Below are 27287 nucleotides of genomic sequence, written 5' to 3'. Positions count from 1 at the left end.
ACTGGTGATGGATACAAAAGCATTGTTGCTGGCCATTTAATCTATAAGAAAACTTCCTAACATTGCATACTTTCTTTTTTTTTTTCCTCTGTAGGGGAGTGGGTTGTATCTTTGTAGAAATGATTCAAGGGGTCGCTGCTTTTCCAGGAATGAAAGACATTCAGGATCAACTTGAAAGGATATTTCTGGTGAGTTCTTTATTGCTGAAGTAATGTGCCTAAGACAACAATGGATTGATTGATAAACGTTCACATATTTCTTTGTGTCAAGAATTAAATTACTGATAGAGCCAAGGATCAGAAGCCTAGTCCACAAGCTAGATACGGTTTACTCGATATATTCTTGAAGATTGTGTAATAAGTTCAGATCCTAATTTTTTCAATTAATATTTTTCAAGTAATCTACAGAAAGGTTTTTATACAACTGTGGAAAAAAGCTTTCCAAATGTAAGGCAATGGAAATCCAGCCAGTTTGTCATCCTCACTTTGCACATGATCAAAAATGACAACTCTGGTTGGTGCTCTATTAATATTATGCTAATATTGTATTGTCAATGTCAAGTATTTTTTGTGAGATAGACATATAAAGGAATAGTAAGATAGGAAAAGAGGTGAGAAACAGAATGGGAAATCAGAAATCATGCTTATACTCAAGTTCAAAAGGAGTCCTTGACTACTGCTTCTGCAGCCTGGTTGGGCCCTTCATAAGGTGTATGGGTAGCTCACAGACACTGATGACACACCCACACTGGGAGTGAAAGAAGAGGTAATTTATATCGAGCATAAACCATCATTTACACATTTTTCTTTCCAGGGTGTTCTGGTTTTTTGGTGGTTGTTTTTGGGGGGTTTTTTAAACTTACTCTTTCTCCCATTGTGCTCTGGGTCTGGCAGTTCCCTTTCAAAAGGCTCAGGAACAACTTTTCTTGACTCCCCGATAAAGGGTTTCATTTACTCCGATGCCTGCTGGGACCTGTGCTGTTGTGGAGTGGGTTTATTCAGGGAAGCCACTGCTCACCCAGATACTAGCCAAAGTGGCTCCTGGTACTGTGGGGTGGCTATCAGGGAAAGTATCACAAGAGCAGCTTCTTCCCTTAACCTGGCAATCTCTGTTTTGCTTCTGACCACAAATTTAGAAGGGAAGCTTGATCATACCCTTGCTTTTAAAGGTTATTTTGTTAGTAGCCATTTATTTCAAATGCAGAGGATTTATTTGGGATTCTTTTTTGGCCCATGGAGAGAGAAAGAAAGTCTTTCAAAATGTGTTTATAAAATGTACATTCTTCATTTTACTCAGACTTGCTTGTACTATATCTCTTTTGTTGGGACATCAGGGAATTTAGCAACTGCTTTTAGGAATGACTCAGAAAAAAATATCTCTCTAAAACAAGGCCTTATTTGATTGTGATATAAAAATATCTCATTTTCTGTAAAATATTTTGTTATTCTGCCCACTTGGCTAATACCCTGAAAATTCTGTGCTGTGGAAAAATAACTGTGCCGCAACGTACATAAGGAGCAGCAGTTCTGAGCAGTTCCTGTGATGTGTCTAATTGCTTCACTTGTTTGCCAGCTTGTGTGTTTTAAGCTAGCAACTTCTAGGCCAGTTTTAGGGTTTTGCTTTCTTAAATTATTAAGCTTCTCATTTATTGGGATGAAATTTCCTCCTTATTTATAGAACATGAAATTTTGAAAACAATAAATTCTTCTTTGGGGCTTCATCTCATTTATTGTGGTAAAATTTTAGTGAGTGTTTTTGCTATGGAAATTAAGTAGACTTCTAACAGCAGAAATCAGTGCTTCCTTTAATGGGGCCTTTTTGCACTATATCATATGAGACCATATGAGATCATATGATATAGTGCAAAAAGTGATAGTGATAGGCATATCATATAAACCTACTTTTGTATGCCTTTTGTAAACCTTTTGTATATTCCCATTTTCTTTTATCTTCCCTATCCTCGCAATTATTTGTGTGTTAAAATACCAAGATAAATACACCCCAGGATGAGTTTTGAGGCCTGCCAATTTTTTTAAATTCTGTTTTAAAACTGCAGCTGCAAATATTGAGAACAATGTTGAAATAACAAGGGATAATTTATTGATACTGTTTCTTTAATTTGATCTTTTACAAACCTTCAAATAAAAAGATAAAATTTTGGACCGGATAGTTTTATGGTCCGTTGTAAATCAGGGTTAATTTTTAAATCCCGATTATTTAGGCTTTCTAATGGAAGTGTCTAGTTACCCTTAGCTAAACAGTTTCAGTGAGTGCCTTCCTAATGTACTCTAAGCATCATTAAGAATTTAAGTTATCTATTTAGAAGTTATAAAACAAAGGATTATTCTTGTTTGGTTTTGTATTTGAACAGAAGGATTAAATATATTCATTCTCCAGTGAATCATATATAGTGTGGTAGTTAATAGCACTGAAGTACAAAATTAATCAGGTTGTTACACCAGATAACTAATACAATTAATACACAGTGAGCGCTTACACAGGTGTGAAAGAAACAGATCAACCAATAAAAGACTTTTTCCACAAAGTCTTCCCGTAGTTCACATTTTCAACATCCAACAGTGATGGTTTTCTTGTAACAAAGGGTAGTCTTCTGAAAATGGTGTATGGTACACTCCACCTTCACACTCATTCTTTTGTTCTGTAGTCCTCTTCTGAAATACACAACTTGCAACAAAAGGTATATTAATCTGTGTCGTATCTGTTGCCGTTGTTATTAGTCCACATCCATAGCGCATAAGAGTCCAGGTTGCAGCTTGAGGCTTTTAGGGAATCAGTTACATTGTAGTAGGAAAGTCACAAAATGCTAAGAAGTAATAATCAGGAAAAGTGAACAAAATTTAATGTGACTAACAGTTTAAAATTCTTAAATGGCTGTTTGATTTCCTATTGTATAATTTCCCATTATTATGTAAATGAAATTAAAATATGTTGTATGTATGCTGTTTCAGCGATTATCAAGTGGAAGTCAAAGAGAGATTCTCTAAATGCTTTTGCATATCTCTGCCATTGGCATTCTTCACATATCTACATAGCAAGAGTAGATGCAACCCAGCACACCACATATGTTTCTTCCTCGTTAGGATTGATGTTTGTTTATGTTTAATAATGGCTTAATTAAGTGATTGTATATAATAGATTAAGAACAGAGATTGATCTTTCAGCTTTAAGAACTTTTCTCTTTAAGCTTGTGTTTCCTGACTTCTATTGTTTTAAACATTTGTGGGTTTTTAAATGGTAATATACACTGATTCTCTATTTCTGTTACAGCAGCTGTTTATAATAAGCGTTCTCAGGTTCCATTACTGTGATAGGCCTCAATAAAATAGCAAGGGTTTATAAACCGGAATCTGTTTTCAGAATTGGACCAGCACTTAGAGATGTTGATGAATGAGCAAACTGCAAGTTGTTGTTGTCACATATCTGATAATATGAATTCTTTTTCCCACCTATACTTAAAAGTGTGAATAATCTCTTTTAAAAAAACTGTACTTACCAAATAAAATGGAAATCACACGTCTAAGTAGGTTGCTTTTTCAAAGAGGTTTAACAGTGAATAAAATGTCTTACTGCAGAGGTGATTTGGTTTAATCAGTATACTATTACATCTTTACTCCTACTTTTTCCCAACATACTAGAACTGAGTTTACTTTCTGAATAGAACTGCATCATAGAAAATAAGGGAGAAAAGTGTAATTACAGCCTGTAAGAGCTAACAAGTCTTTTGCCTTGAAATATCAAATTAGTGATGTGTCGTCATCATTTCCAGCACAACTGAGAAGATCCAGCAAACTGTTTTGCTATTTTCTGAGACAAGCAACTTGAGGTTTTGTTGCAAGGTGCTAGGTCCAATGGACCAATAATCTGACAGAGTAATCTCAGCATTTCTATTTAGTCTTGTAACACGTGCACAAGACAGGGTGAAGCTTCAATCAAGTACATGTTGAACAGTAAAACCATGGGAATAGGAAAAATATGTGAGGCAATCTGATGAATCAAAATAAAACCTTACAAAATTGGGAAATATCATTTGGCTTCTGATATGGAGTAGCTAAGATCTTTATCAGTAGTTTATTCCTGTTGATCATTTGTTAGCATACATTTCTCTAGATGCAAACTTTGAGGTTTTCTGTATCAAGGAGAACCTGCCATTGTAAATAAGCTTTAATTACATCTAGAAGTAAAAGCTGCACCAAATGCCTTCAAGCTAGCCCTGTACCAGGGAGAATCGACAGCTCCTTGGATCTGGTGATGATCAGCATGAGTTAGTTGAGTGTTAAAGCTGATTACACTGAGAAGCCTGCAGTATGCCTGTGCATGCCTTACCCTGAGCCACAATGGAGGTACCAACTTGGTTACAGCTCTGATTTTGATAGAAGGATGTGCTTTTATACTTGCTGTTCTTAACAGATTCAAACCAGATGAGAGTTGAATTTCTTGTGCTAGCTTAATTTTTCATCTGGAGAGAATTTTTTAAGTGGGAAGGTATTTCTGTCTTTTCCACTTTACATGAAGTTTCTGAGAGCCATTATAGATCAAAATGAATTTTCCTCCCAGGCTCCGAAGCCTTCCTGATAAGGGAATAATCTGTGCGTTGGCTGAACTTTAGTCTTGGTGCCAACTACACTGAAAATTACATTTCACTGCAAGAATAATGTATGAAGAGTTCTCCTGATACTTTGTAGATCTCTGCACAGGCAGGACAATGGCATTTAAATGCTGTTTTATCTGTAAAGGGGCATTCACTCTGCAAACACGGTTGTGGGATGCATGCGTGCACCGCAGGAGCCTCACACTGCAGGTAACATGGCACAGCGGGAGTGGGAGTTTGCAGCCAGAAGCTTCTGTCTTTCCTGACATGCATATCGCAAAAAGCTGAGGACTCCTCTCTGGTATTGGATGCTATTGCTCTGTTGGGTGCTATAATGCACAGTATTAAAAAGTAGTTAAAAGAGAACAGTATCCATTTGTTGAGCCCAGCAGACTGGTATGCCAAAGGGCAGCACCAGAAACACTAGCTTTCTGCATGGAGCTGTACAGCAAAGACTCGCAAGAGTTTGCAATTTCAGATAGCTATGAAAAATGGCATTTTCCTTTTAAATGGGAATGGAAGTGTTACTTCTGTTATTGAAGATTCAAAGGGCTAGCAATATTTTTTGGTTTTTGTATATATATTCATATATGTATCTGACTACATGCCTGAAGTGTCTCGTATCATGTAACACAGGCTAGTAGTGTTTCCTCTGCGACTCTAACGTTAACAGGCATTTGTGAAGCTGTGGAGCTTTTTCCCTGTGGTTCTGTATCTGAAGGTTTGCTTCATGTCACTGATGTCCTCTAAAGCCTGAAAATACATTTTAACAGGCCTCACTTTCATTTAAGCTTATGACGGACCCGAAGGAACTGTGCTTTCTGGTACATTGTGTTAATAACATCTTTTGGGAAGCTAGCAATGCTAAACCCAAGGGAGAGGTACTTTTAACTATTGGGTTTTGAAGTTCACCTGTGTAATGAGGTGTCTAGTCAAATTTATTGGTCTTTTATTCCTATTTCATTATTCAATACCTGTTTTTCTGTCACTTGGTAAATACTTTGGCTCTGAAATACAGCTTGTTCACCTCTGATGGAACAGATGTATTTGTGAGGCTGGACCTGAGCTGAAATTTTGTTTTGTGTAGGCATGGTATCTGTGGTGCCGTACATGTTGCAGATGATAATCTGGTTGGGGAAAAAGTCTTCGTCTTTGCAAAATAGATAGTTCTTGCTTAGAGGGGGGAAGTTTTCTATAAACAGCTTGTGTTTTCCTCCCATCTCTCTCCATTTTCCTCCAACCAACGACTTCATGAGGAAAACAAGGGGGTTTTTGAAACTCTAATTAAGTAGAAGCCTGACTGCTGAGTTCTATCTTCTATAACACAGCATGTAAGTATAATGAGAGAAGTGCAATGTATTATCCTGCTAACGAATTTACCTCTGCTTTGCTTTATTATATTTCACTTCTCTTCAGCACCACTGAAATTAATTAAATAAATAGCAGGCTTCTCTACCTGTGAGTCTTCTCTTTGAAGTTGTTAGCACCTGTTCAGTATTTTACTGCAGTTGCCTGCAGGTTTTGCACTGATACCACTTTTACAAGGTTCCTTTCTGGGCTTTATGTCTAATGCCAAACTTCAAATGAAAGTAATTCTAAACTAGGCAAGTATGAGGTGAATTAACCTTTAAAATGATCTTTAAAAAACAAAGTAAATCTTCTATGTATTCATGCTTTGTAAAATATTTTGGATTTTTTAAGAGTTTGTTTTAAGGAGTTTCAGTTCAATTTTAGCTCTCTGACTGCACTATATTGTCTTCTGTATCACTGCATGTGTAGTCTTTTTCCATTATAACAGAGCACAAGGTTTTGGATGCCAATTTGCGTTTACCTCTTGTAAAGAACTCCTGTCCTCACCATGTCTGAGTAGCCATAGTCTGTGTTGTTCTTTGCCTTATATCATTAAACCCATACGGTATTGGGTGAACAAGCTAGGCCTAGGATTTAAAAATAGCAATCTTGTAAAAATGTAGGAAATTTTCTTGAGGAATATTGCCTATGTGTGTCAGGAACAGAGGCTTTAAAAATATTGAAGTTGTATCTTGCACTCTGTTAACATTTCTTTTAGAAAAGGGGACACGTAACCTCCTATTCATCCAAGTCATAAAAATACCCAGCAGTATATGATGGACACTTGCCAGGGGAGCTACCAGCTGGTAGCAGGAGGGAAGAGGAGGAGGGGAAAAAAGAAATGAATGTGTAACCCCATCCTTGACTTTCAGGGGCTGGCTGGATGTCAGGCCAGCCAGTCACACAACCTGATGCACATAGGTGTCATCTTCTGCTTGCGAGAAGATGTTTCTGTCCAGCCAGCTAATTCTGAACAAAACCCTGAGTGTGGCTGGGATTGCAAGAGCTTGGCTTATTATCAGCTTGGTAGTGCAAAATGTGAAGTGTAATTGGCTATCAGAAAAAAAACAATTTAAGACATGGTTCAGTGGAAAACAATGGCTTTGTGGTTTTCTTTGGAATCGGAATGTATCTTTAGTATCTGCCATATTTCAGTTGCTGAATGAGAAATGGGCTATAATTATAAAGAAGCATTGTTTCTTTTCCAGGCTCGCCTCTGGCCTTTGAGAGGGTGGTTACAGGCAATACACTGAAAAAAAACGTGCTGAGACTCAGCTGGTATATATCAGTGCAGCTCTGTTTACTTACACTGGTGTACATCTTTGCAGGCACCTTTCTTGTTGGCCCCATAAACCATAGAAATAGATTTTTTTTTTTTTCCCCCTGTGTAAAATCTCTCTCTGTACAGGTTGTATCCACATGTGTTATGGAGCTGTAATTGCAAACATTTTTGCATGCAGGTGACACTGAACAGAAATGCAGTTGCAAGCAATTTGTGCATATTACAAATGGAGCTGAAGCCCATTCTGAACAAAAGCATTGGTCTGTTATCCAAAAACTTATGCTGCAAGATAATATTGTGCCATTTAAAACCACAGGCCCATTCATAAACCTGCTCTGATATATGCTGGCCTTATTTACTAGGAAAGATAATAAATGTTCAGACATCAAATAGTCATATTGCTTTCTCTTTCCATTTCGTAAATAAAGGAACAGTGTTTAATACACTTGAATCTTCTCTTTTCCCTTTCCTCTTTTACTTGTGTCTGAATTGCACATCACATGCCAAAAGTGGGTTTTCTGAAGAGCATCTTGATTGCCAAAATTGTTGTTTATAATCTGTAGCTCAAGTTCAAACATCCTTAAAGTTGAAAATGTCTAAAAATCAATGAGAGGCAGTTTTAGATGATGATTTTAGAGGCAGGTTACCAGAATCTAAGATTGATATGCCTTACCTGTCTGCACATGTTTCTTAAAAGACTTAAGAATAATAGCTGATTTCTTCTGCCCTCCTAAGAACTGGTAAAAGTATTTAGCTTTTTCTATCATGGTATCTGGGGGAAACATCCCCTTCAGCCCATGCACATGCCTGAGGTACCATTTGCAATAGGCCTAATTTGAATGAAGGTAGACTTTAATACCCGTTTTAGTGTTTCCTGAATCAGTGCCCTAGACTAGGTATTAATTTAGCAAGATGCTGAGCACTTGCCATAAGATTGAGTGTCTTCAACTATCACTGCCATTTACACAAGCTGCTGATCCTCAGTATCTTTCTATAAGCTAAATGTACATTTTCAAGATTTCAAGAGGTTTCAAGTTTTCAAGGGCTAACATAAATCCACATTGATTGGGACAGCTGCTTTTCTAGTTCATTAAATGGCTGTGGTTAAATAATTTAGGCATTTAATTTGACATATGTTGAAAATTTTGTATAATCTCATCTGAGTTTTAAATACGCGTATAAAAATGCTGTCACGCAATTTCTGTGTGTCCACTATTTGTGTGTTGCCATTACTTATGTGACTTGCACAGAGAAAAGAAAATCAGAAGGAACCCACCTCTCCTGAATTTTTTCATTCTAATTGGTTTTTTTTTTTATTATTACTGTCTTTTCATTATAAGAGAAAAGTAACGAACAGGAAAAAAGCTGCATTAGTTTGAAACTGCCTTGAAAAGTACTGGACAAAATCAGTATTAATAAGTAGGAGAAGGAAAGAAAAAAGGCTACAGAAATGAAATAGTTTCTGTTTCATAACATGTCCAAAAAAAGAGGTCTTATGCGGGAATTGAGAATAGGAGAATTACCTGACTAAGATCTTAATGCGGTGGGTATTCTCAATGGTTTGAGTGTGAAATAAATAGAGCAAGTTTTGAAGTGTACAATATTATGTTTCATTGTTGTTGCTTTGGTTCTTCCTTCCCCAGTCTTCTGAGTGCTCCATTTAAAATAACTTGGAGGCCATAGCAAAACTGGATTTTTTAGCTGTCAGTTACAGGAAGAAATATGCCCTGTGTTCACTATTTGTCTTTAGAGTGTGTGTGTAAATCACCATGTAGCAGTATTTCTGGTAATTGAGGTCTGTTTCGGAGTACATCGGAGAGAGCTAATGATGTGTTTTGTGAGAACATAATGAGAATTCTCATGGTGCTTTTTTGGGGCACAACATGATCTAAATGGCTGTGGTGTAAACTCTCAAACCTGTCAGTGATGGAGCAGAACAGCATAAGGTAAATTCTTAACAGAGAGTGTAGTATGGTGCAATAGGTATGTTCTCACCCAAATACGATTGCCCTGATGATGATTACATCCAGAAGAGAAATCAAAAGAAATTTTTAGGCATCTACTTATCACGCTGAAAGTTTACGGTTGGATTTCTATATCTTTTGATGGGTGAGAAATCAGTTGACCTTGTAAACTTTCAATTTGATTAAACTTTGCTGTGTCATAAAGAGGGATTTATGTTTCTAGAATGACTCTTGCTCAATTCCTTTTAAAGTTATTTAAAAATATTCTGCAGTTACTTCCCTTCTTCAAAAGGGAATTATTTGCATTGTAACTCATTTTCATCTTAGAACGTATTATATTTGTGGTTTTTTTCCCCTGTGTATTCTGAATGTAATTGTTTTACAATAGCTGATAATTGCACTTTTCTCATAAGAAAAGTTGCATACATTTTGTATCGCTGAACTGGCCCTTCAGTAAAATCAGAGGGAATGCAGCCAGGGATTTTCTCAATCCGTTAGTTATCCTTCTTGTCTCATCTTGGTGTGCATCCGTACAACACGTTGCCCTAACTACTTAAAAAGAGGCCTTAATAATTTGGATGTTGGAGATCCCAGGCATTTTGGTATAGTCTGCTTTGGTCTGATGACCGAGATATTTGGTTAATAACACTGCTGTGCTGCTGGACCGGCTCATTAGAGTGTGCTAGTATTGCTCCTTTCTCTTGGAAAGGGAGGAGTAGAGATGAGGTTCTGCTGACCTCACTGCATCATATCACTTTATCAACTGCTCAGCAGTTCAAAGCAGGGTAGTAACTGTAGCCAGGGCAAATCCTCTTTTGTTTGTTTTATGGAGCTTTTCATGAAATCCCTGCAGTACCCTATTCCATAAAAAAAATAATTTATCAGACCAGTGAATGTACCTGAAAACTAAGGATAATGAAACATCTGTTTCTTACTAGAGCTATCTCTTCTTTGGGCTTCATTTACTTGCAGTAAAACGTATTTTCAGTGCAGCTTCCTACCACTTTTGCTTGATATTATCTTATTCTTGTTAGTGCTTTCATGGTTTTGTTGCTTTTGCAGCCTTTTAACTAGCTTAATGATAACATCATGCTGCTCATCTGCATTCCTCACGTAGTCCAAGAGATCAGCTGTGCCTATACTGTTGAGAGGTTGATTTTTCTCTCTGATAACTTGCATAGTTAGTTACCCTTGTTTCATTGATGTAACATCTCCCTTTCTACTAATTCAGTGAGATCTTTAAAATTTACCTCCAAAATGTTATGATTTGCCTTGTAATAGCAGGGTTGCTCATGTTAAAGAATTAATGTAGTCATTTTACTGTTCTTGTACCTGATCCTACATCATTTTTCAGCCTTTGTGTCATCAGTATTTCAGGCCATGCATTTCTGTGGACCTTAATGTATTGGGAGTGGGGGATAAGAAACTAACTCCAGTCTTTCTCTTCCTCTCCATCATTATTGACCACTAGTGATACTGAAACTCTGTCATGTGTCTGCGCAAATTTTTTTTTCTGTATTTACATATCCTATTTATTTATTTATCCATTTTCCCCTCTGGTTTGTTTTTTTTTTGTTTTGTTTCGTTTTTCTGAAAAAGAGTGGACCATGATAAACAGGTCTTTTGAGGATTTGCCTTCATTCATTCACACTTCATCATTGATTGTGTCAGTGCAAGCCCCCTCGATTCCTTTTGGAGCTGTAGGCAGTATGTTCTCCAAACCCTGCCCAGTCCTCGCAGCTCCCTTCTCCAGTGAGTAGAGAGGAACAGCTCCAGCAGCTCCAGGGAAGTAGTTCCCTTTTGCCCAAAAGTGAGGCTGCAAAGAGCAAGGACTGCCACTGCAGCTGCCCTGCACGTGGCTTAGAGCAAGTTTAAATGGAGACAGGAGACGACTACACCCTAATCCCTCCTGCCTGGTGTTTCTGAGAGCTCAGAAGTCACAGGCAAAGTTACAGAGCGCACTAACGTCAAAGCAAACAAATGGGTTCACTGAAGCTGGGAGTGCAGCTGCCTCTTCCAGTTGAGTGACACCTGCTTTCACCTTCATTTAAATAAGCAAAGTGAAAAGTCTTAGGCCACCTGCCAGCTGATTGTTAAAGCCACAGTGCTAAATGAGCAATAAATGGTTAAATCGCAGAGTTTCCAATTTTCAGAAAATTTGGGAGTGTCAAAATTTGGCACTCTTTCAAAACTCACTTCTGATCTCTATATTTTGGCATGTACCTCATGGTGTCAGGAAAATGAACCCATCCCTCTTACTGGACTTGCAAGGAAATGGGTAAAGAAGGTGTCAGGAAAATGGGTAGATGCTCTAGCGAAGAATTCACTGGAAAATTCCAAAGTGCTCTGGAGTGAGGTGTGCTAGCTCACTACACTGCAGTGGAGGATGTGGTTTCTGTTCAGCCACAGCTTCCCCGTTGATCTTACTGTCTTACCCCACTTAAAATGTCTCGGCTGCTTTTATAGCCAGTGTTTCTCCATCAGAAGTAGGCTGACATTTCCCCCATTTTTAGGAAAAAAAAAATCTATTTCTATACTACTTAGAGACTTCCGTTTTTCATTCTGCTTGCTTGTTCTGTTCCTGTGATTCAGAAGGATAGTCAGAAGTATAAAACTCTCACTTTTTTAACAGCAAAATACTGTTTGGAATGAATACACCAAGCATCATGCCGTGGTTTGTTGTAGGAGGCACACTTGAAACTGAACCGCTTGAAATGGATTTTTAGTGATAAGTTTAGACATTTTTAAAAGTGATTTGATTTCGGAATTCTGATAAGGTTCAGTGTAGGAATCAGCAGGATATTTAGACATCCAGGAAGAGTGCTCTTATATCCATCACATATACCCAACACAATTGGAGCTCATTATTAATGCCCTCACTGTTTCAGAAATATTGTTAACACCTGGGCCCGCACATTCTTCAAATGGCAGCATGGCTGGCTGCCTTCATTTACTGGACATTGAACAAACGGTTGCTTAAAAAACTTGACAAAATACCCACTGCTTCACTGGGCTCCATGTGGCTGCATGAATCTATTCAAAATTGAGATTATTACAAGATCAAGACCTTAGTTGGCAAAATAAGGAGTTGGCAAACTTCTGGATGATCTGATCGGATTCTAGTATCACACTGTTCTGTGATGCTGAGCACCAGGATTAATATATAGGTCTCAGTGTATGTTATCTCCCCAGGATTTTTAGGTGAGAAAAAGAATTTTCATTTTATTGCTCCCCCACCACCACCGTGAGCCCAGCAGCTCAGTTAGCCCAGCTATGATATTCTATCTGCCTTAGTACAACAGCTTTCCTCTCCACTGCAAATGTGTTTCTGTCACGTAAACGGCACATGTCATGAGCTTCTATTGTGCCATGTGTATGCTGTTCCTTGTGCGTAAGGAATGGTGAGTCCTGGTGTGGTGTCGTAACAAGGCACACTCGCTCCTCCGACGTGTTGTGACTGGGCACCAGGCCAGAGACAAAGGGTTTCCAGTATCTGAGAAGTACAGTGTGCTTCATTGCTTCGGAGTGGGGTTTTGCTCTGGGAAAACGTGGATTGGTTTCTATGAAAACCATTGGGTCAGGTCCTGGTGCGGTGATGATCCTTATTGGGAATGGATGTGATCCCAAATGTGTTGGTTTGTTCAAATAGTTGCAGTTAAATGATGGTATGGTGAAGAATCATCATATTATTTTAAATAAAACTGTTTTCCTTGCTATTTTTGTGATCATTCATAGGAAGATGCATAAATTTGGTCTGTTAATTATTTAAATAAGCTCTCCAGCTGAATGGCGGCTTTAGCCCTTCAGTATCCCGATGCAATGGTGTAGCTTTGCCTGTGCCAATGAGATTGTACACTGCGACAGTCGGTAGGGATTCATGTGCGTTAACTGAGCTAGTTTTATGGTCTTCAAAAAGACCATAAAGCCAGCTTTATGATCCAAAAGCAGCATTGCTTTTCTGATAAGCCAGCGTTTCCAAAAAAACCCTGTGTAGTGCATACCTGGAATTCAAATGAGCCAGCTGCTGAGCCAGCACAGCAGGGCTTGTGGAATTAAGTTTCAAAAAAGCCTCTCACAGGCTTTTGGCTTTTTTTTTCCCCTCCCTTTTTCGGTTTAAAGAAAAAAAGCAGTTAAAAGACTTGAAATAAATCTTTGAAGAGCATATTTAGGAGAGGACTGTCTGTTTGGGTGTGTTATTCCAAAGGCTTTACAACACAGATAGGAAGTCTGAAATGCAGAGTATATACCTTTCTGCACAGAGTAAAACAGAGCAGATTTTAAAGGATATGTAAACAAGCATGACTTGTGAGCCAGGAGGTCCTTCTGACAGAAAATGGCTGTCTTCCTTCTCCTTCGCAGTGAAGAAAACTGTTCTGTTTGTTCCCAAATGGTAAGGAAGAGGCCTTCCTGCACAGAAATCATCATCAGCTGCTTCTCGCATGTATTAACACCAAGATCTTCCTTGGTGAAATCATTCCCTCTCTGTAACCTTATTTGAGAGCTCACAAGCTCTGGCAATGCCAGAGGAGCAAACTTGCCTCCTTGGAGGAAGGGAAGAGAAATCTGTTGAGGTCAGCTGTAGTCTTCTGCATGCATGAGTTTTCTTCCCAGTCTTTTCCTGATCCACAGCTCTGAGGTCTACAAAAGCTTTCAAATTCTCGTCTCTTCTCTTCTTACTAAGGATCAGTTTCATCCTGTTGTTCATCCTGAGGTGTTTTATAGTTTCTGCAGCTGCAAAGCAGGTATCAGAGAAACTACATCTAGTTTAACGTCAAGATTTTTTTATTCTGATGGTGGGATTGTTTGCTGATGGAAGGAGACTCCTCAGCACAGGTGGCTGGGAAAGCTGGAGGGACAGGTCCTCAGTTCTGCTGCTTCAGCTGCTTCAGCATGGAGGAGCCCTCTTTTCACTTTGGAGCTAAACAGTGTCTCCTTTTACCATGTACTACGCTTTTTAATTAACTTGTAATTTGGCTAAATTGCTGCATGGTTGCACTGGCTTGAGGGAAAGTGCAGTCTCTGTCAGGAGTTTGCCTTTTTTCCTTTTGCTGCTAATTTCAGATCCTCTCTACAGCGTAGGCCCCTCTGTTTTCAAAACAAGTTTGCCAAATTCTGTTTTCTTCGTGTTTTTAGCATTCATCTCATTCACAGAAATGTTTTAGTAAGAATCACTAAATAAAAAACCAGTTTATTCCACCATGTGAAACCTTTATGAAAGTTGTAAGTTACTAGAATAGGACGTTACGATGAGATGTGCTGATTACTTGTAGGAAGAGGATGCTACAGCCCAGTAAAAGTTGTTTCACACATGCTTTTTTCTCATTGTGAAATTTAGATTAAATGATTCTGATTTTGCTCTGTCTCCAATTTAGATTGGATTATGAACAGAATTAGTTTCTAAAAGTCATCTCATTGACAGAATTGTTTCTGTGATTCAAAGAAGTGCAGTATGTATTTAGTAGGTCCTTTTCGGAATAAACAAAACTCTCCAGTGACTAAGCAGTTAAGGACACTGGCATATCAAACCTCAGTAGTGCTTTGTTGTAAGGCTGGGGATTTCATTTAATCCTGTCTTGATGGTCTGCAGCGCTGGGTCTGTGGTGATGCCTGCTCTGTTCCTTCTCCTCCTCCTCCCAGCCGTCGTGCCCAGCTCGTGCAGAGAGAGTAGGTAGAGCCTGGCTCTGCAAAGGTGGACAAGCGTGTTTATGAAGTCTCCAGTCCCCGTCGTCTTCTTCACGTTAGCGCAGTTGCAGTGGTGTCTCTGGCAGGGTCCCTCAAAAGGTAGCTGTGGTTACGATGGGTATGAAGAGAACTATGAGTTTGTTTACTTCTGCTGCAAACAGTGTGGAAACAGTGTTGCGATAAATTTAACTTCTCCATGGAGTCAGCTACTCAAATAACATTTATATACACAAAGTAAGGTTGGAAAAATCACATGCTAAAAACGTTTCCTGGTGAGACTTCTTTGTATTTTGCCTCTGTGGGGAAAGGATGTTAAGAACAGTTGGGTCCTTCACTGTTTCAAGTACCTCATTTTTCATCCTTGACAGAGCTAAAGCACAACTATTAGTTGAACTTGATTTTTTTTATTTAATGTGTGTTGTTAAAATTTTGTGGGAATGTTGATAGTAATTTCATGTTTTCCTTCCTTCATCCACACTGGCACATTACCTAAATGTTTTTGAAGCAAGCTTTGTCATAAACCACCCCTTATGCTCAAAGCAAGTGGTTTTATTACCCACATATAACGGAATGACGATATTCCACTTCATGGCTGAGTCAGCCTTTTGCTATAGGTGAACCTCGTTCTGTTCTTACTGCTTCTTTTTTCACCTTAGAGAATAAGCCTCAGTTACTTCTGGTTTTTCACAAAACAGCATCACTTTACATACAGCAGAAACAAGCTTATGTTTCTCAGAAACAAGTTCGTGAGGAGGTGCCTTCTCTCTTTTTTGTTGCTGTTGTGTCCTGTACTCGTTGTCTGTGTAGCTGGTACTTCTTAGAGCTCTTGAAAGAATTTAATACCTTGGTGTTTTTTTTGTTAAGACAATGCTTATATCATTCACAAAATAACTTGCAAAAGAAATACTCCCATCAGCTTGTTTTCTAACCAGCCTTGTTTTCTCTTAAATCAGTAATTCTGGTTTAATGTCCTGAATGAATGCAGATCACATTAAACATATTCTGCTACACATTACCATTGTGCATATAAAATGGTGATGGTGAATTTCTTTTTCCTTCTACCATGTATCATCACTGCAAGTTTTGTTGGTTTTTTTTAATGACTTTGATAGCATTTACAGGAACAAAAGGAAGCAAAAAATACAACCTATTCTATACATAAAATTAAAAATAAGAATTTGGATGTCTGATTTTTGTCTGTAAAGAATTATGGGCTCTTGTTTAACACTTCTGTTCTGAAAAGGAATCATACAAGTTACATGACTGTTTTCTATATGCTTAATATGTTGCATCTCTATTTGGGGGGTATTTTCTTTTTTACCTGTATGGGAATAATGAAGGGATATTTTGATGACAGTTGACTTAAAAAAAACAGAAGGAGTTTTCTATGTAAGAAAAAACTTTTTAACTAAAATACAGTTTTCAGGTTCTGAACAAGACCTTTAGTGTTTTCCACATAGGATGAGACTGCCTCGATCACACAGTCTCACTTCAGTTGTTTTAACTTTGAATTGATGTAGATTCCTGGTTTAGGAACTATATATAATTTTTGCCATTCATTTAATGAAGTAAGGCTTCAATATTTTAAATCTCAAGGACAATGAACAGGCATATGGTCTTTATTTTTCATGAATCCAAATAAATATATTGTTGCCATCTTAGCTGATTGATAGACATTTCTGTAGCAAAAAATGAGGTGACTTTTTCAATGCAGCTGGGAATCGTGGAACACCCACAACCTTCCCAAAGTTAAAATGTTTTCGGCCTCTATCTAACAAACGCCTAAGTGCATTACACAAACTGACAGATTTATTGTCCTTTATGGAAACTGAACTGCTAAGCTCCTGATGTGAAGAAATGACTGGTATTGAGGCACTTCCATTTCTGTCTCTATCTTTTGGATATTAAACTTGACACTCAGCTGTCATCCGTCGTGCCCAGCAGAGAGTTGAAGGAAGCCTCGCTGCAGTTGTCGGTCAGCAGACTCTGAGTCAGCATGAATAATACACAAATAGTTGCAGAATTTTTTTCTTAACCCATTACACTAAGACCAAATGCTAAGCTGAAGGACGAAGTTCCTCCTTTGATCTTCACTACTACACATACTTTGTGCTCACTGACATGAGGTGGTAATAACAGCACTTTCCCGGATTGTGGAAGGTGTGGTTAAGATCTACCTAACAGTGAATCCTCGGGAGGGGAATACAGCAATAGTTTGGATCATCTGGGCAAATGACTCAGCACCAAGACAGATTGCAGGAGAAAGAGATCACATAAGCTTCTCCTCTTCCAGACCAGATAGGACATTCCACGTTCAGAGGTGGCTCTGGAGTGATGGAGCTGCTGTAGCGAAACCCTGGAACTTGCATGGCAGTAACGTATTTCCTCTAACAAAAAGGAAAAGGACTCCTAGGTTTTTGAATCAGGTGAAAGCTTCATTAGAAATGTATGTTTCAGGAGAATATAGCAAATTTTTGTTGAAAATCAGAACATCCGAAACTTCCAAATCTCACTCAGAAGAGAGAGATTACTGATTTGGAAATGGCTCTGCAGTACTTATTCTCTTCCTCTTCTTATTAAGTTCAGTTCCTCAGACAGCTATAGTCTCCCATGGTACATCACAGCCAAGGACTCACTAAATGCAGTATGTTTTACCCAGCAAACAGGAAGACTGGAACAGAAATCTTGATGATCCTTAAAAGGAAAAATAAAATAAGAAAACATTTTTACATACAGCTTGTAACTTTTCCTAGTTAAAATTCTAGGGCATTTTTAAACAAAAACGTCTTTTTATTAAAGAAAAAAAAAAAGAAAGACTCACGCTCCTGACTTTTTTTTGACTAAACTTTTTTTATTCATCAGGTTGACCTAACATGAAAAAACTTGAAAATTCAGCAAATTGCTTAGCTTGATTTCCATAAATGTTGTCTAAGGAAAGGCAGCTCATTTGCATGCTGATCTTGTTTTTCATTCTTCTCTGTTGCTACAAAACCCTGAATAATATCACTGGATGCATATTCTTTGTCTTGTTGAAGTCCAAACCACCACCTTTCTTGATGAACGTCAGATCTAACCAGGGTTAAAGCATTATTTCAGTAATATATGGCTTTGTATATTCAAAAGTTGTAGTGCAAATGGAAATACTTGTTCTTTACTAATTATGCCAGCACTTGGGAAAGAGCTGTTGGGAAAGATTTGCACTGCTGCTTATCTCACAAGAGATTTGGATGACTTCTCCGAACAAATTGTTACCCAGAATGACCTTACTACGTGGCAGTAATAGGGAATGTTTTTGCATTCGAAGCAGAATACAGGACAATATGACTAATTGTGTTGATAGAGTGGCATAATGCTCACTGTAAAATAATGACTCCCGTGGACACCAGGGAGCACATTAATTAGGGGAATGATGAGTCTTTGTAAAATCAGACGCAAAAAGCAAACAACTTTTTCTCTTATATTAAAAAATTAAGGCATTGAAATAGACCTTAATGCATTTGTGTTGCATTTCCTGGGCAATCTTTCTATATTATGCTTGTATATGGAGATTTGAACAGCAGGTTCTGTTTTTGTAACTGTCTGCCAAACAGTAACGTCAACTGGCAGTAAAGGTATTTGGCCCTCAGTACCCTGATGTACTGTAAATCTGTTATTTTCGTATAAATAGATTTCTCACCATACAAATTAGATTAGAATCTGGTCCTAATTTTGAACAGCAAGTTTCAAATGAGAAGGTAATTTTATCTTGTTTATTAGGGAATAAAAGAGCTCAGAGTGTTTTATTTTACAGTTGTGTGTAGCGTGGAACAGCAAAACCCCAGTAGGTTTGGGAGTTTTCTTTCCAGAAACCATAAACATCCTGGCCCCTGGAAAACACTAAATCCATTCCAAATTTGAGAATTGTGGATTATTCTTGTGTTAGTAATTCAATTTAAAAAATAGGATATCAAACCATGCATTGGATATCAAACCATTTCCAATATTAAGTTGGGGCTTGATTGCTGTGACAGCAGTGGTTATTTTCGTGTTTTTGGAACAAGGAATGGAAAGAAAAAGTGTTAAAATGTAGAAGAGACAGAACTCCTGGTGGCATGCTTGGGATCAGAAGTGGTGGACCATGAAAGGACAGTCAGAGCTAGGTCGTCACCCATAAAATGATAGGTCCTGGTGTAGTGGCTGTTGTCTCAGGCTGCTGTGTCTCCTGTATCTTCCACTTTCACCGGTTGTCGCTGTAAGGTCAGGCTTGCTCTCCAGCACTGGCTGGGTAACCAGTGGTTTGCTACAGCTGGTTAGTTAGATGCCTTTCTATGGTGCCAAGATGTTGCCAGTGGTTTGGTCTGGATAATCACTCTTAAATGCTAAGGGACACTGTTTTGGATTAAAACCAGAAGACTGTTGGGTTCTCCCTTCCTCCCTCACTTTCCTTTTCCATGTTGGTCCCGTAATTCTCTTTTGTAAGCTGCAAAACAAGGCAGATCTTTCTCCCCCGTGGTTTTATATGTGAACTCCACTTTACTGTGTTTATAGCAGGTATCAAAACTCATTGCTTTGGGTTGCCTAATCCCACCTCATCAAAATGGGATTGATTGCTGCTTAGAAGTATCACTTGCAAGGTGATGCTTACAAATCACTTTATGTTGACATACCTGTAGGCAGTGACTGTTTTATCTTCTCCAAAACCACAGTTGTTTCACTGCTGCCTTCTTGTTTGTTGATTGATAGTCACATATTGTGAATTTCTGTATTGTGCATGTTAAAAATTGTATGGAAGAAGGATGATCTTTATAGTGTTTTTACAATGCATTAAAATACAGTGTCTGGATCCTTCCCTGAACTACCAAGTGCCCCTACCTTAAACATGGTAGGCATTTAGACGATAGAAAACCGTAGTTGTTTTTAGCCTGACTGCTACCCTTGACAGAAGGGGTACTGTAGGCGGTTTGAGTACTCCAACGCACAGAACTTGTTCGTAGCTGGCTCTTAAGCATTGTAACAGCAGATGTGCTGGAATATTATTAAAGAGGTGGATTGGAAAACTAGTGAACAAAAAAATTGGGAGTCACATAAGGTTCGTTATAAAAGTGATCTCCATGAAGCCGCCTGTTCCTGGACCTGATGTTACTTTGAAAATCAGAATAATCTGTTTCTTAGCTCCAAGTTCTACATTAAATAGGTCTGATAAATGTTTGTTAGCTGGTTTTAACATTCATCTGCACAGTGCCTTAGCTGCCTATGTCTCATCTAAAATAAGAGATGATTAAGAACATACATTTAGAAGGATGTGACTAATTTTCTTATATTCATAACATTTCATGAGAGAATATTCCTTTGATTTGCTAAGAGGGGTTGCAAAGTTGAGGACCGTATTTCTTAATTTAAACTGAGGATGTGAGAATCTGTGTTTTTAATCCACGGGCTCCCTCTCCTGGTCTGGGAGGTGCTTGGCACCAGGAGTTTGATTGATACAGAAGCCAGGTGAAAGTTATTTGCAAATTGATTTAATCACGACATAGAGTCAACGGTGTCTCCTAACTTCTTCTATGTTTAATCAGGGAATTGTGCTTTTCCTAATAGCAATAATGAAATTAATACGGTGGTGTGATGAATCAGGGTTGCGGGGCCAGGTTTTTCTTATTCAAATGCCGATTAAGACATATTTCACAAGGACTGAAAGCAATGTCCTACAAACAATATTTACAAATAAAATCAGTGAACTTGCATATCCAAATAACCCCATGAGTGTATACAGCCTAATTGAACTGATACTGTCATCTTTGTTTCTCTGACACCTTGGTGCTCTGCTCCCACCTCCTATTGGTCATACTACATCTAAATTGGGCTATTTGCTTGTTGTATTTGATAGTGGAGAAAGATGATCTTTGCATTAATATTCTTAGATTAGAAACACGTTAGTATTGTAAATTGCTTAACAAACTTGAGGCCCAAGAGTCATAAAGCACACTTTGTAGGTAAGAATAAGAGGTCACTTACTTTTGCCTCAGGTTTTTAGGCCAGTTTCTAAATTTTATGAAATAAATTCTGGCAGAGTTGAAAAGAAATTTTTTGTGGTTTAGCTTCCTAGTCTTGCTTCTAAGAATTTTTTTAAGCTTGAATTTATCAACATGAACAAATGTTTACACAGCTTAAGAAGTGCAACAAATCTTCTAAAGTGGTCCTTCCTTTAATGCTTTTAATGCATATGTATATTGCAGCAGAAACAATAAAAAAAAAAAAATCTCTTCAGCTCCAAATGACTGGGAGTAGATGTCTTGTAGTCTGCCCTGAAGGGTCACAAACCTTCACATACTTGGACCAAAGATTTTCACACTAACTTTGTGCTTGTTTTGTGCTGGTTTAAGTGACCACAGAATATCAGTCACTCAAGATATGCAGGCCCAAAAGATCTATCCAGAAGATCTGCAGTGCAGGTAGGGGCAGGGCTGGCAGGGGGCTTTGTACGTTTATGACAATGCAAAACAAGCACCAGACTAGTGTGAAATGCTTTCCCTTTAGGTTATCAGCCTTTTATTCCAGGGCCTGAGTTTATAACAAATACTGAAAACAGTCCCTAGCATTTTCATTCATGTTAGAAATTGAGTGTAAATTTGTAACAAGGAATATCCCACTAGTGAAATATCAAATTCCACAACTCATTCAGAAATGCATTTGTAGAGCTGCTACTTTAGGTGTTCCTCTTGGCTCCACTTAAAGCAAGCATTGACAGTTATGTCTCATGAAGCAAAAACAGGTTTGGGAGAACTAATTATAGTTCTCTCAATTTATTTATTATTTGTGCCAAAGACATGGGGGGTGAACTTTTCATGTGAGCAGAGGATATAAGATGCATGTGAGAAGTGTTAAATACTTTGCTGCTGAAGGTTGGTCTCACACTACAAGAAGGAGGACAGTTGAAGTGAATAGAAACAAAGCATAATGCATGAGTCTATAAAGTCTGTATTTCCTAAAAATTTACTATTTTTATGTATACTGCATCCACTTAAAATGACAGCTATTTGCTGTGCATTCTTGTTCATGCCATGCTCTTGGTCATCTCCTTCACCATCTGTGTAGATATTCTATCCTAGCATCTATTAGGTATCTGTTCAGCTTATTTAAGTTTACAGGAATTGAAATTATTTCTGAGCTAAAATATCTAGCCACTGTAACACCGGCGCTTTGAGATATGCAGGTAGCTTGGCACTTGTCAGTGGAAAGTAGCTTTAACATGTATTGGTTAAATAGGCAACCTGACAGGAACACAGCACTGTTACGTGCTTTACTGACTACACTGGTACCTTGAAACCATGGTAATCATTTAACTTTTTGTACCCTCTTCCTCCCCGCCTTCCCCCCCCAAATTAAGCCTATTTAAAGTTTAGATTGTAAGGTACATTGTAAGTACAGAAACTAAAGTTTAGATTGTAAGGTACATTGAGCTCTTTGGAGGAGTAGCTTTATGCAATGCTGTGACTTGTTACGTCTTTTCCATTACAGCAATGTGTGTTTTTTTTTTCTTTTCTCTTTTTGTGCACAGGTACTTGGAACACCAAACGAAGATACGTGGCCTGGAGTCCACTCTTTACCCCATTTCAAACCAGGTAGGTCGAAGTACCAAGTTCATCCAAATTCTTTTCCTGGAAATACAGGACACAGATAATTACATCCCTGCCCACAAGCTTCAGAATGACCTGGTATGCAGTGCACGAACCATAATGCGCTTTTTATTGTGCTCAAGGTGGGGGTTTTTCTTTTGTTTAACTTCTTTGCTTTCTTTTGCATTTTCTCCTGTTTTTTACAGTATGAGCCCTGACCTGCTTGCATTCCTCAGCCACTGAGTATCGTACCTTTCAGATTGCTGGTAGGCTGATTCCTGATCAGTATTACTTTTCTGCAGATCACTCTGAACTTTGAGGAATACTGAAGGAAACTAAAGAGTAGAGAAAAGACTTTGTGAAAGCTGAAGTTACTACTAGATCATCTGTTAGTACCTTCCTACAAAGGTTCAGTTTTTTAATGTGCGTTGTACTTGAAGTTGTCATATTCTACAACCATTCCTGAAAAGCTGTTTCACCATCTGATACCTTTGTGTAAGAGGGAGCAGTTTGTTCCCTAGAGACTAGAAGTACATGGTCAGCTTCATTATGCTATATATGTATGTATGCGTAGATATGTAATATATATTACATATATATCTTGTGAGCTTTTGAGTGGGGATCTTAGAAATACTGTTTTTTAAATATGCCAAGCAGGTGAATGAGTAGGAGACATGTTGGCTGGTGGGGGTGGTGAAATACTGGAACTGATTGTCCAGAGAGGTGTGACATCTCCATCCTGTTCGAAACCTGACCAGACAGGGCCTGAGCAGCCTGAACTCGTTGGACCTGCTGTGAGTGGGTTTGGACGAGATGGTAAAGAGAAGGTTACTAGATGCTTTCAGATGAAGTACTTAATTGGCTTCCAGTATATTTTACTAGGATGAGTCTTCAGTTTATAACCATATGACTAAAGTCTGCAAGTGAGTGACAGAATTGACCCAGGAATCCAGTTTCAGATGTTTTTGTCCTTGCAGGCCTAAGATCTCTCAGTAAACTCCTGGTTCTCCTTTACTGCAGATTATAGTCCCTTCAGCTTCTGTCATAAACTGTGAGAACCTGGCATTCTATGTCATTTAAACCTAATTTCCAAGTCATCTCATAGGTCAGACATAAAGATGATTATTCCCTTTTCATTCCAGCCTGTCTTACTTGTCAGATCTGCAGGATCATAGTGGCTTCTTTGGGGCAGCAAAGAGGCAGGAGATGGGGCAGAGGAGTTGAAAAGGACAAAGAGATCTACGCAGCTCCCAAAGTAAGACAGAGAGAGAAACAAATAAATTGTAGGGCTTACCCTGACAGTAACACAAATCCTTGAGAAAAGGGAAGGCAGACAGCTTTCTTGCACATTGCTTTTCAGTCTCTGTCCTAGTGCTGTCTTATACTATTGCTGTATAGTGAAATCACTCTCTAGTGAATTAGTAGAACTTTTTTAACAAGTACATTTTTTCACTGAAATACTAAGAATACTACAGTGTTCTTCCCTAAATCAGGTTGTCATTAAGTTTACAAGCTTTTGTGTTTCTCATTCTTGGGACTGATTAAAAGGTGAGCATGTACAAAGAATCCTTACAGAAATATAGTGGATTTTAACAGCAGCCCAAAGACATTGTTTTTATCCAAGAATAGTAAAGAGGAGGAGAAAACCTGGAGATGTCAGTGAGTGCTCTTTGGGTTTCTTCTTGTTTTTATTCTTCTGTGTGATACAGAAAAGTTTTGAACAGTAGATGGCAGCCAAGAAATTTCCTGGTTTCATTTTTCTGTTTGGTTTGCAAGTGTGTTAAGGGATGTGGGTTTATTACCACAGAAGAACATCAGGAAATAAATCCACAGTAGGCACTTCATTAAAACTAATTTTTATACAGGCATTGTGTTAGACTTGCTTTTATTTTTTCCATCCAAGACTATGGATTTTGTCAGCTATGAATACCTAATATTTATACAAATGCAGAATGGGGACAGGAGGAAAGATGCTTCCAAGACAGAAAATGGTCACTCGATATTTTCACCATTTCTGCATGGTGTGGTCTTTGTTCTCTCGGGTCCTTTCCATGTCTGTGAAGTATGTAGATTTGCAAGTCAGAGTAATTACTATTCTCGCTGGCAATTATTTAATCTTTCTAGGGCCTGTTAATGCAAAGCGCCAAGCTCCTTAATTCCCATGCATTGTGGAGGTCTGAGAGCACTCCAAAGGAAAAAGCCCTCTTCGGTACACGTACTGTGTTCTGCACTCCCTTTGTTCCACCCCATATCCTTCATGGCCTGGTAAAAGCATTTTTTTTGTCTTATGGTTCCTTATTTGCTGATTTTGGAAGTTACAGCAATAGAGAGCATAATCTAACTGGACAAGCAAAACTTGGCTTACATACCCCCAAATGGAGTAATTGGACTTTATGCTGATAAAGTGTGGAATGGTTAGAGCAGCAAAACACATCACCTCTGGGATCATACTGGGGTACCAGCATCTAAAGCATGCTCTGCACAAAGTGCTCTGACCTATGGACTGGGCTGGAATTACACTATTTGCTCATGTTATTAGGGTCGTTGGAGCTGTTTGGTCATGGATACCCGGTTCTCTGTTGCTTCTTAAAAAAATGCTTTCCTTCATGCCATTCTGTGCACAAAAGTTTTCTGGCTATGGCAATGCTGCATTGTCCCCTTCCATAGATGCTCAGCCAGCCATACTCCCCTCTCTGTTGGTCTGAAATTGTTGTTACACCCTAGAGAAAATTTCCTCAGTGTATAGGACTGAAAGACTCTTCTTTCCCAACTGACTTCTTTGGAGCAAAAATGGAGGTTAATGCTTTAATAATACATTCAAGATGACTTAATCTTTTCCTTTCCTTAGCAGAAGAATGCAGGAGGGAACCTGAAATGCCTTGCCCCAAATCTGAACCAATTCCATTGTTCTTTAAGATTTGTGAAATTACTGCATTTAAATATAGATGATATGGGGTTAAGTAACTCCTGTGTTTTGCGTGTCTTTGTGAGTTTTAATACTGATAGCTGCAAACAGTAAGTGCGATAAATTGAGAAGTGCAGAGAGCACTGGTGATGAGGATATCAACATTCACTCAGGCAAGGCTTTGATGCTGTAAACTGAGTTGTGTAAGCATAAAACAATGGGATTTGAACAGAAAGTATCAGTAATAAATAGTTACTGTAGTTAAAAAAATGCTGGGCACATTAAATGCCTGTGGAGTTGGGAAGACTGTTGAGAGTAGAAGCAATATTTCATTGTATTTCTTGTTTGCATACAGACTTAAACAACTAATTTTCATGCTGTGATTTGCTAGGGCACAGTCCTGCGCTGCAGAGAGCTAATCACAGTTTACTAGGAAAAACATGTCTGAAAAACATGGCATTAGTCTCTTCTCTGCTAGAGTGACCGAGGGTCTGATTATTATGGAAAGCAGCCAGTGCATAAACAACGATGAACTCTGACATCTTAATATGTGGGAGCATTTCTGAGGCTGAATAAGAAATGTGTTCCTCAGGCTAGCTGTGGGTGGCTCTACATCATCTAAACCCCTAACCTCAGTGATTTTAACAGCCTGTAATTGTGAAAATAAAATAAGTCATAATTTGTTTTGCCATTTAAAAAGTCAGAAAACAACTTTTATTTTATCTGCCTGCTTTGAGGTCTTTGATGACTTTCCATCTTACAAATACGCTAAGTAATATGGGAGATATTTAAAGCTAAAAGTTGACCTGGTCTTTGAGCTTTCTCTGTGTCTCGGCCTTGGTCCTCTCAGTTTGTGTTAGCAGATGTATATACATGTACACAGACACACATGTCCTGCTTAGTAAATTACTTAAGGATGATCTAAATAATCCATTTGAAAATCCTGAAATAATTCAGAAGTATTTCAGTAACTTCAGGTTACCCCTGTGATGCATTTTGAAGCTGTTATGATTGCTATAATCTTGAGTGCATCTTCCTGTACTCATGTATCACCAAAGAAACCCAGCCATTCAGAATCACTGTGCAAGTAAATTATCTGCCCTCAAATAAGAAGGCAGTTCAAGGAAATTATGACAGTGTTAGTTGTTGTTTCAATAAAATCTTGAGGTTTCATCCAGCTTGGAAGCTTCATGTTACAGGTTATTGGACAGAAACACTGTCCATGATGTAAAGAGACACTGTAAATGATGAACATGATCCTCTGGCACATGACTTGGAGAACATGTTTTCGCTATTTATTCTTTTATTACAATACTTTAAGAAATACGTAGATTTGCTGCACTAAACCAGATCCAACCACTTATAGTATCACCAGACCAATGTCTCCAGGAACAAAATGAAAGTAGGCATCTACTGTCTCATCTGCAAAAGTGGAGATGGAGCAGTATTCCAAAACATGCTGCTTCCTTACCGGACTCGTGTCTGAGTCTTCCTGATTTTTGTGTATTATTCTTTCCATCGTCATTAAATCTCCCATTTTTCTTAGTCTGGAGTCTTATCTTCCTTTCTCCTCTAGCCATTTTGTCTGGATTCAGAGTCCTGTCCAAATAATTGGGCAAGATAAGCCTTCTGTATCAACATCTACACTTCAGTCACGTTTTCATTCTTCCTAAATTCTCAATTAGTGTGTATGACTGACGCTGCGTAACCTCCATCCTGGGAAGTTAAATAGAGATTTATCACAAGGTACTGTCAGTGAGCAAAGTGGGAGAAGCTAAGATTTGGTCACAACAGAAGATAAATGAAGTGATGGTGGCCATGAAGAGATGGTAACAGTCAAGAAGTGACTTGTTAGGAAGGTGGAGAAAATGTGAGAATGCTTTGTAATGTTTACTGTGCCTCA

The 27287-nt window shown here is 38.4% G+C and overlaps 1 protein-coding gene across 4 annotated transcripts in view; it reads left to right on the top strand.

Annotated features, from left to right (window-relative positions):
- The window catches only part of CDK14 (cyclin dependent kinase 14), a 329864-nt gene that overhangs the window by 200862 nt on the left and 101715 nt on the right, over positions 1-27287 (top strand). For all 4 annotated transcript variants that reach the window (XM_076331548.1, XM_076331551.1, XM_076331550.1 and 1 more), the window contains 2 exons: positions 95-188; positions 22422-22485. In XM_076331548.1, coding sequence (XP_076187663.1) covers positions 95-188; positions 22422-22485 — 158 coding nt within the window. The remainder of the gene's footprint in view (positions 1-94; positions 189-22421; positions 22486-27287) is intronic.

The sequence above is a fragment of the Aptenodytes patagonicus genome, chromosome 2, assembly GCF_965638725.1.
Source record: "Aptenodytes patagonicus chromosome 2, bAptPat1.pri.cur, whole genome shotgun sequence".
NCBI lineage: Eukaryota > Metazoa > Chordata > Aves > Sphenisciformes > Spheniscidae > Aptenodytes > Aptenodytes patagonicus.
Note: the sequence above shows the minus strand (reverse complement) of the source record. Positions and strands in the feature narration are given on the sequence as shown.